Source organism: Aythya fuligula, chromosome 3 (assembly GCF_009819795.1).
Source record: "Aythya fuligula isolate bAytFul2 chromosome 3, bAytFul2.pri, whole genome shotgun sequence".
NCBI classification, from domain to species: domain Eukaryota; kingdom Metazoa; phylum Chordata; class Aves; order Anseriformes; family Anatidae; genus Aythya; species Aythya fuligula.
This window is the reverse complement of record NC_045561.1, coordinates 59,361,458-59,371,282: the sequence shown is the minus strand read 5'-3', so window position 1 is coordinate 59,371,282 and position 9,825 is coordinate 59,361,458. Positions and strand designations below refer to the sequence as shown.

The 9,825-nt window shown below is 44.3% G+C and overlaps 1 protein-coding gene across 4 annotated transcripts; it reads right to left on the bottom strand.

Annotated features, from left to right (window-relative positions):
• Nucleotides 1–423: 423 nt before the first annotated feature.
• On the bottom strand, nt 424–8,493 carry PRSS35 (serine protease 35). Of its 4 annotated transcripts, none has more exons than XM_032185381.1 (3): nt 8,449–8,493; nt 7,719–7,968; nt 424–3,218 (listed from the first exon to the last, which is right to left on the bottom strand). In XM_032185381.1, exon 3 carries the CDS (start codon nt 3,201–3,203, stop codon nt 1,962–1,964), a length of 1,242 nt encoding a protein of 413 aa, XP_032041272.1. In that variant the 5' UTR covers nt 3,204–3,218; nt 7,719–7,968; nt 8,449–8,493; the 3' UTR covers nt 424–1,961. The 4 variants fall into 4 exon arrangements, with proteins under 4 accessions (XP_032041272.1, XP_032041273.1, XP_032041274.1 ...); XM_032185382.1 differs by having other exon boundaries at nt 7,719–7,947; nt 8,449–8,490; XM_032185383.1 differs by having other exon boundaries at nt 7,719–7,898; nt 8,449–8,490.
• Nucleotides 8,494–9,825: the final 1,332 nt, after the last annotated feature.

Sequence of the window (9,825 nt, the reverse complement as noted above, 5' to 3'; positions counted from 1 at the left end):
TTTTTTTTAAAAAAAAGTTAAATGTTGCCTGGAAAGGCTAAAGTTGAAAGAAATAATTTCTTTTAAAGTGAGATTTCTTCCAATCAATGAAATATTGCTAGAGTTATGGTATGGAAACAACTGTTCAATTTTGATCCTTTGGTAATAATATGTGAAAGAAAGTTGCCTGCACATTCAAAGTGTCAGGTTTTATATTTTCAATCATCTACAAAAAAGTGGGTTACTAACAATGATCATATTTCATTGAAAAATGTTACAAGCAAATTTCAAATATACCAAGAAACAAATCATATTTTAAAATCTTGTTTGTTTGTTTGTTTTTGTTTTTTTTTTTGTTTTTTTTTTGTTCGTTTTTTTTTTTTGTTTGTTTGTTTTTGTTTTGTTTTGTTTTTTTGTTTTTGTTTTTGTTTTTTTTCTTCTGCATAGGAAGAAAATTAATTTTGGTCAGTATAAACCTAATCATCAAAAAATTAAGTATTGCAATGGTGAATAATTATAAAAGTAACGAAACCCAATGGATGTGATCTGAAATAGAATGGATGTGATTTGAAATATTATTTTATATTAGATTAACATAGCACCATAACAATCCTGTGCGCTTCAAAATCTTGATACAAAATACAAGATTAAGACTTGTGTGGCAATAAACAGCATCCAATTTTTTAAAAAGGCAATTCACGCATCAAAGTCAAGCTCTCTTGTTTCATTAACTGTGTGGTTCAGCAATCATATTGAACCAAAGTTTTTGATACCTACTGCTGCTACTGAGCAAGATAACTGTTATCATCTACAGGGTAGTTCTTCCACCATTCAGAAGGTGGTATAATGTGGTTGGGAGAATTTTTTAGTTTAACCCTGTGACTTATGTTGAGGTGGAGCCTGAATATGACATGATTAAAACTTTGTAAAACCATATAGACATGCCAAAATATTGCTTTCCAACTCCCAGTCTAATACCCAGAGTATCCTATCTATGCAGCTGAATTCTTATAAACTAATTTTAAGAACCTGCAAAAATGGTTAGCACCCAACAAAACTCTCATCTGTGGCTTTGAAGTGAAGCTCCAAATGATTGTCAAACAGCCACTTCTGAAGTCAGTGACCTTGCCTAATGGGAAAGATAAACGTTTGAAAAGAAGCTAAAGCTACAGTTTTCCAAATACTAATTAGAAAACAAATACATATATTTAAGACTTGTATTGCTTCTCAAAGAAGGTATAAAAAAGCATTAAGTTATGCTCAGATGTTTCTTCTTCTCCCAAACATGGAAACTTCTATGTTCTTTAATTTCTCTTTGTTTTTTTCTACTGAGCAATGAAGTGAAAACTTGCCCTTTAGGTCTAGTCATCAGCTACAAAAATTTGGGGTTTCCATGGGAGTGTTCCTCCAGCAACCAGATTAGGAAACTTTCCAAAATAACAAGCACAAACTAGATTGCTGTTTTTCAGCATGAAGCTGTGGTCTTCAGAAAATGCCAGAATAATTTCTTGGTCTCATGCAGTACTCTGGATCATTCTGCACAGATGGTAAAGTGATGTACACAAAACTTGAATTTGAAGAATTGGAACTGAACCCTGAGAAAAGAAAATCCATTGAAAAAGCATATATTGTTGGATACCAATTTGAGAAGCTTCAATCCTTCCCTTGGGGAAAAAAAATGACATACAAGTGTAGTCATTTTTTTTTCTGACATGAACGATTTGAATTTATCACAATTGTGGATATAAATATAGTTTGGGCTTTTAAGTGCAGATCTAGGGTTGATTACAATTAAAAATACTTTGTTTGACAACTCTACCCGCTCCCCAACCATTCAGCATTACTCAAGTCACCGTAACATTACTTGCAAGCTTTGAGTTCAAAAGCATCCTGACGTAGAGTGATGTTCTTTCGGTAACTGCTGGCAGAAGATTTTCACTCTATTATAATTTGGGTGCTAGGCAAGTTAATTTCAGCTCTCTTCAGCCTTGTGTGCAATTCTCGTCATTCCCATGTATCCAGAAACAAATCTGGGCATATTTAAGAGGAGTAATTCTTACTGCTACATTATAATCCTGCTGTTCCCCATTGACATCCACCCACTGATGGCCTGAATAAACAGCAATGATCTTGCGTTTCCACTTCTTTTTGTTTGGCTCCTTAAGACGGAGATAGATGCCAGATCCAGTGGAGCCGGGCTCAGCATCACAATACTGATAAAAGAGATCATTGGACTCATCAGAAATGCTACAAAATCTGTAGACCAGCTGCCCAGATCGGTCGTTGTCAAAACCTGAGAAGTGGATCATGCTCCCAGGCATCATTTTGATGGTTGGGCTGATTCCTAGTTCCATGTATTTCCTTTTGTGGGGACGCTTGAGCTCAAGAACAGCATAATCGTAATCCAGGGCAATATCCCCAGAGACACCCTTAAACCAGCCTTTTGGGATGTGGGTACTCTTCACTCTGGTCCACTGAAAGGAGGGCATGCCATCCGAGGTCTCCTGCTTCCTCCCAGATCTCCTCTGCTTTCTCCCACCACCTTTGGATCGCCGCCTCAGTCCTGTGTCAACTTTAGGATCCTCTTGGGCCTCAGAAGCTCCTCTCCTACTTCTCTTAGCTCCTTTGCGTCTCCTGCCATCACCTCTGGACTTTGTTTTCATCAGGCCCACCCTCAGTCTTTTGCTGCCTTTAACATAATCCTTGCCGTTATGCAGGCAGTGGGCAGCTGTTAGCACGTGCTTGGGGGAAATGAGAATGCCACTACAGCCAGTGGAGACCTTCACAGCTGTGTTGAAGGGAAAGTTGGTCATAAAGCGTTTGTCGTAGATGCTGAACCTACTGTCTGTTCCATATATCTGCCTTTTCTTCCTCAATGACTTATGTGTAGTTGTGTTTCCAGCTGAAACATGTGTTAGTCCAAGGACATTCACTTCAGTCAGGGTCCGCGTGCCATTCTCGAAAACAGTCTCATAGGATAAGAGGTCCTTCAAGTCAGACAAGCTGGGCACTGGCAATTTTCTTTGACACTCAATTCCACATACACTGTTCAGCTCTAAGTTGGGTTTTGCTTCGAATTTAGGGCTGTCAAGGGAGAAAGTTCTTTCACTCACAATTTGGGGAATCTTCTTTAAGTGCCAAGTAAAATCTTGTTCAGTTTCTGTTCCATTAGCAAGACCCAATGTAGGCAAGAAAAATATGAAGAGCAGTAACATGTGCTCCATTTTGTCTATTTTTTTCTAAAACAAGACAGAGAGATTTGAAAATATGCAGTTGAAATACATGCAGTTATCTCAGTATCTTAAAAACATAATCATGCAATATATACACACAGGAAAGCCCAGCCAAGTAGGAGGGAGAAGTCTGCTGACTCATGGCATGCCTTTTTCCTGCAGGATCCCACAAAGTCTGAAGAAAATCTACTGTCTGTGTCTTATGGTCACATGTGGATAGGCCCACCTAGATAGGGTGACACACCACACAAAGAGCTAACACTTTAAATCAGAAAGACAAAAACAAAACAAAACAAAACAAAACATATTATACTCATCCGTAGCTGGGAAACATGCAGAAAGAATGTGAAATTGCTAGAAGTCTGTGGCAGAGCCAGAAACCGAACTCAGAACTCTTGATTTTGAGCTCAAAACATTACTGAAAATACCATTTTTCTCCTTTGGCTGCAGTGCTATCAGTGGCATTAACCAGCTACTAACCGCTGCCATCAGGAAAGCTGCACTCCATTCTCATATCCTTTATTCCAATTACAAGGAAACCTCAGCTGTGTAGAAAGAAAGAGCCTATGATTAAACTTTAAAAGCCAAGCAATTCAAGGGTATGTATGTGGTTAAGCTTTCTGGTTTGCATTGTGATGGGAGTATAAATCAGGGCAAAGACAACCTCTTGCATTTTCTGGAGCTTTGTTTAGAATGAGTAGCCCCACACAGTGAAATAACCTGGTTACAGGCTAGCTAAAGATACAGCATGAAAAAACCAGAGGAGCATGTGTGTAACATGGAAAAAGAAGTGGTAACATCACTTTAAAAGCCAAACAATGGACCAACAACTATAATTTTGAGGCATCTACACCATGTAGACATAGTTCTTGCCTGTGAGAGGTAACAGCTATCACTTTTTAGCTAACTATGCACTATGGCTCAAATGCAGGTTGTTGATTCTAAAGCCAAATTCAGAGGGCAGTTTTGTGTTGGTGTAGCTTTTGATACTTTTTACCTTAGCCTGCGTGGAACACTGACTTTGACCTAGAGTTTACTTATTTGGATATACTTGAAACACATTTTACAATACCATATATATAATTACCCTGGCTTTAAAGTAGCTAACTCAGGTTTTGGAGAAGATGTGTGAACTTTTGTAAGACATCTGGAAATTACAGTGACTCACAGGCCTAAGCTCTGGGGTGCATGTAATCATACTGAAAGATATTTGAGGATTTTGAAAGCAGAGCAGTCATCCCAGTAGCAAGATTTTGCAGGGAGACACCACTTGGCCATACCAGTCTAGTTTATTGGTATTGCAAAAATGCACATATGTAAGCACTAAGTTTTATATGCAGCATTACTTTCAAAGTATTGTTTTATTATTGCTTAATTAGTACTAAATTTGAAGAGGAATTCGAATTTTACATATTTATAGATAAATAATAAGGTGTCAAAATAAATTCTCTATGATGAGAACGTAGGAATGGTTTTCCTGGCCTGATCATAGGTCCATCTAGCCTAACATCTTGTTTCTGATGCTGGCCAAATGCGGATGCCTACCACAAAGCACATGAATAGAGCAACCAGGTATGGCCCTCCTCCCTCATATTCTCTTCACTTAAAACCACTTGCATCTCACAGAATCTAAGCCAGAGGTAGTTTCTGTAGTGTGAGTAAACCTCAGTGGATTTCTCTTCAATAGGTTACCCAGTCTTCCCTTGAACACCCACAAAATCTTGTACCCACAATGTTCTCCATTGAAGGTTTCCACTGCTTAACTACTTGCATTAGAAAGCATCTCCTTTTCTTCATGTTGAGCCTGTCAGAGGCTAACATGACTTGATGGTAAATCATGTGATATTAATGTGGAAATGCAGATTTAAATATGCTTTGTCCTAATATAGATGTTGAAGAGATACAAGGTATGAAGAAACTTGCTGCTTCCATCAGGCTTGAGAATGCCTTTTCTAGGTTCTCTTCCTAAAATGCTCCTCCCATTCTCAGCTCTTCTTCAGGGTCTGGGTGTTTGATAGTTTTCTGTAGCTGAATTTTGTGAGCACTAAGGAAAGTTAATTCACTAACTGCTAGTTCATATAGAAAGTCTTAGAAGTGCCTCGGTTGATGTCATTCCACTGAGATGGCTGAAGCCTTCCCAGCTGGATTCATAACGAACTTTGCTTTGCACAGAGACATCCTACAAGCAAATGGGTAAGTACCCTGCCTCCTTTCAGCCACTCTTTAAAAAGAATAAAACAAAACAAAACACACAACCCTGAATAGATGCATCACAGCCTCCTGTTTGAAACACTATACTCAAGTGCTCAGTACTTATAAAGACAGTCTTGGACACCATGGTTTCCATCATTTTTAATGAGCTACTTGTTTTTTGTAATGAACTAAATGGGCAACTATGCTTCAGTAGAACTGGAAGAAGTCCAAGCCAAGGAGCTTGATGAAAATGGTAATTTTCATTACAGGGCAGAGTGGTCCCAGTAGGCAGCATTGTCATTTACAGCCAGGCACTCAAGGTCTGTTTACTAACCAGAACTTTACTGCTTAAGCAAGGACAACATCAAGCACGGGAAAAGACAACAGTTGCTATGGCCAGCACAGGCTGTTGGCACAGGGGGGAACGCAGGGATTTCTCTTGCCAGGTAGCAAGGATGGAATTGTGTAGATGGCTGCAAAGACATGACTGCATGGTGAGAGAAAGGGAGAAGGAATAAGGCTATAAGCTGGGAGGACAAAAAGATCCCCAAAATCTTACTCTCACTTTCTGCCACGCTGTTCTTTGCTCTTCCTCCAAACCCCAGGCTCTGCCCTCTCTTTTTCTTTGCTCTTTTCCCATATAAATTTTGGGTTGGGTTACAGTAATTAGAAGCCTTCAGTCAGCTCTGCCTTTATGACAGGATGAATTGCTTCAGAGAAGACAGAAGAAGATAAAAACCAGAAAATGAAAGAGAGTCTTGGTGTTGTGAAAATTTTGATACTTTCCCCCTGATTACCAAGCCCAGTGGATAAGTGCAAGGACTCTGTCCTCATTCCAGCTGCCATGCATGTAAAGGCATTTTCAGCTCTTCTCACGTCCTGTTTCTATCATTAACTGTTTCTGCACTTATGAAACATCCTGTGTTCTACCTCTTCAGGATATCATTTAAATATCGTCAGTATGACCTATATGACTCCGGAAGAATGCACTTCAAATGATCAGAAGGTTTGTAGACTGGCAGTCCTGGACTATGCTTCTCTTCAGGCTACCCCAGGCTGAATTTATTTGTCAGTGTAGCTTAAACAGAAGAAAAGTTTTGTCCTACTGCCTCATGGTGTTTTATCTTGGTTTGTTCAGAGCAGCCTGGGCTTGTAGGAAAGTCAGCACAATTCACATTAGACTTGCAAAAATTCAGATGCAGTTCTCAGACCACAAAATATGATAAGCTGAAACACTACCCAGCTCCTTAACTGCTTTTGGCCTTGTTCTTTAAATGGTCTGAAAGCTGGAATTGACAGTTGTGCACTGACAAAGCAAAAGGGAGGACATTTTTGGAAATCTCATACTTCCTGCAAGAAGCCATCACCCTAACCCTATCCACCACTGCTCCCTTCACTCCTCTGGATGTCAGTGCACAGATTTCATCCTGCACTCCCGCTTATGGAGAAAAAATAAAAAATAAAAAAACACAGTGACTCCTGGCTCTTACAAAATTTAAGCTGCTTCAGTAGGCATAAGAAGAACAAATTTTACAAGGCTTTTTGAAAACTCTTGTGGGTTCCTGAAATTACACCCAAAAAAAAAAAAAAAAAAAAAAAAAAAAGGAAATTAAAATAATAAAAAAAGAAACAAAATAAAAGGAAAAAAAAAATAAAGAACGAAAAATGATTTCTGTTTCCCCACGGGGGCAGGGAGAACCCCCGGCCAACCTGTGTCGGCAGCCGCTGGGTGGCGCGCCCGGACAGCGGCACGGCTCAGCACGGCTCGGCACGGCTCAGCACGGCTCGGAGCGGCTCAGCACAGCACGGCTCGGCTGGGCTCAAACCGGCACGGCACGGCTCGGTACTTCTTGGACGGGCACAGCTCAGTTGGGCTGTGCTCAGACCGGCACGGGACAGCTCGGCTCGGCACGGCTCAGACCGGAACGGCTCCTTTCGGGGGCAAGCGGCAGAGCACGAGCGCTTTGCAACTTTCTTTGCAACCCTGCTCAGCCCTCTCCGGGAGCCTCTCCCAGCCCCGGGGCTCGCCACCAGGCAGCCCCCGCTCCTCTCTGCCCGGGGCTGCGCCCTCCTCCCCTGCCAGGTTTGGGGAGGGGGCCGAAGAGGGAAAATCCCCAACTCCACAGCCCCATCCCGCTGCGGTCCGGGACGAGCTGAGCGGCTGCCGGGTCTGAACTTGCCCTGGGTCCCCGTCCCCGGCGGCTCTGCCCGAGCCTGATGCCCTGGGGGGACATCAGCAGAGAAACAGAGATTGAGGGGGGGGAAAAAAAATTGGGTCTTTGCTTTTTCATCGCCCGCTCCGCTTCTGCTCACCGTTTGTGTGCATCAAGCGCTTGGAAGTCCGGTGTTTTCCTGGGAGAAGCCGAGGATCTGGAGGGGAAGGCTCCCACTCGCTAAAGCTCCTTAGCCATCCTCTGGTCCTGCTTTCAGGCGTGACCGCGGGAGGCTCTGCCTTGCTGTGGCTGATCCAAAGGAGTTCCCTCTCTCCCGAGCCTGAAAGTTAAATACCTTGGCACAGCTCTCTTGCGATTCCGAGATAAATCTGCTCCCAGCGGTGACGAATCTGGATAAAATTAGTGTCAATTCCAAAAAAGAGAGCAGGAATGGTAGCACAAATACTGCGGGGGTGAATCAGAATTAAAGGAGAGGTTGTTTTGAAATGCGAAGAGGCTCCCTCCGTGCCTACAGCCGAAGCTGTACAGAGGCAAAACCTCCTGAAAGTGGAATAAGTGTGCCCCTCTCGTCTGTCCTGCTAGTCGCCCGTGTTAAAAAAAGAAAAGAAAAAAAAAAGGGGGGGGGGGGGGGGGGGTGGAGAGGGTCAGAGCAACGTGTCGCTTTTCAGTCCTATCAAAACTGCATCCCTCAGGCTAACGCGGCAGGGGCTTTACACCAAATCCTGCACAAGCCCCAGGCACCGACACCCCTCAGCCCCCCCAAATTTTGCCCGGTGGCAAGGACGCGGCCACCCCCAGCCCTCCTCCTGCCCCGCTCCCCGGCGGCTGCCGCCCCGGCCAGGTGCGGGCAGCCTCCCCCCGGGCCGTACCTGGCTCCGATGGAACCCAGGGGAGGAAAAGCGGCCACCTCCAGGCTGTGAGAGACCCCCTGCCCTGTCCTGCCCTGTCCTGCCCTGTCCTGCCCTGTCCTGCCCTGTCCTGCCCTGCCCCGCCGCCCCCGGTCCCGGCACCCGCCGCCGCCGAGCACCCGCGGCTACTGAGGACGGGGCGGGGGGGAGCTGCCGGGTCTTCCCGGGCGGGGGAGGGGATGGAAAAAGGGAAGAAAAAAAAAAAAATTGAAAGGGAGGACGGCAGGGAGAGAAGGGGAGGGCTGAGAGGAGATCCCCTCGGGTGGGATGGGGTGGGATGAAGGCACGGGGCGGGGAGGCGCAGCGCCGCGGAGAGACGGGGTGATACCAGCTGGGGCCGGGCCGGGTCTCCCCGCCCTTCCCTCGGGGTCCCGCAGCGCCTTCCCCGCCCGGGCCATGCTGGGTCCGCTCCTCAGGAGCCTCAGCCCCGCTCATCAGGGCCCCAGCCCTCCCAGCACCTCCCTCCTCTTCTCCCCTCTCTTCCTCCCACTCGGTCTAATGCCTCTGTCTTCCCCTGCCCAGGCTCCCGGAGCCCGTGTGGTTGTAGACAGGCAGAAAACCCAGCACTGGAGCTGAGCTTTGGTGCCTTTTCTTCACCCTTGCCAAGGCAGAGACCTTTGGTTGGGGGTCTGTGGGTCCTGTACCATTGCAGGCCCCCATGGAGGAACCAGGAGTCCCAGCTGGTGTCCCACAGCCCCCTGCCCTACAACACAGTTCTTCCTGTGCTGTGCAGGTGCACCACATGAAAAAATTCACTCATTAAAGACTTTTGCAAGAGTCAACCAGACTCTTAACCAGAGTCAACTCAGTGAGTTCTTCTACTGAAATCAGCTCGCGCTAGATGATGGCCCTCTTGATTTGCCAAAACCGGCAGGAAATTTGTGGCATTGCTAGAGATCAAGTTGAGATCTCCAGAGTGCTATTTTGTTGCCGTAATCATAAGAATATCCTTCCTTTCGAAGACTTAACTTTTGAAATTTAGTGGAACTAATTATATAAGTAGGTTGGAAACAAGGCATTGGCCAGGAACTGCAGCCTAAAGTTTCATTTAAAATCTTTGAGTTGATTTCTTCAAAATGTTAATTTTCTTGCAGGTCTGCTTTTGTTGCTGCTTGTGTGTACAACTTAAAAGTGTAATACTAATTATTTATGTACCTGAGAAAATGAGCTGAAGGGTTCCCAGTTTAGCTGACAAGGGAGGATAGAAATTAATGTTACCAGGTAGTTATGTTTTACAAGCAATTTCTTGAACATAATCACTTTCACACTGGGTCAGGCCAAAGGCTTTTCTAGACCAAAAGGCTCTGAAAGAGAATTAGTATAGGGCAAGATCAAGCC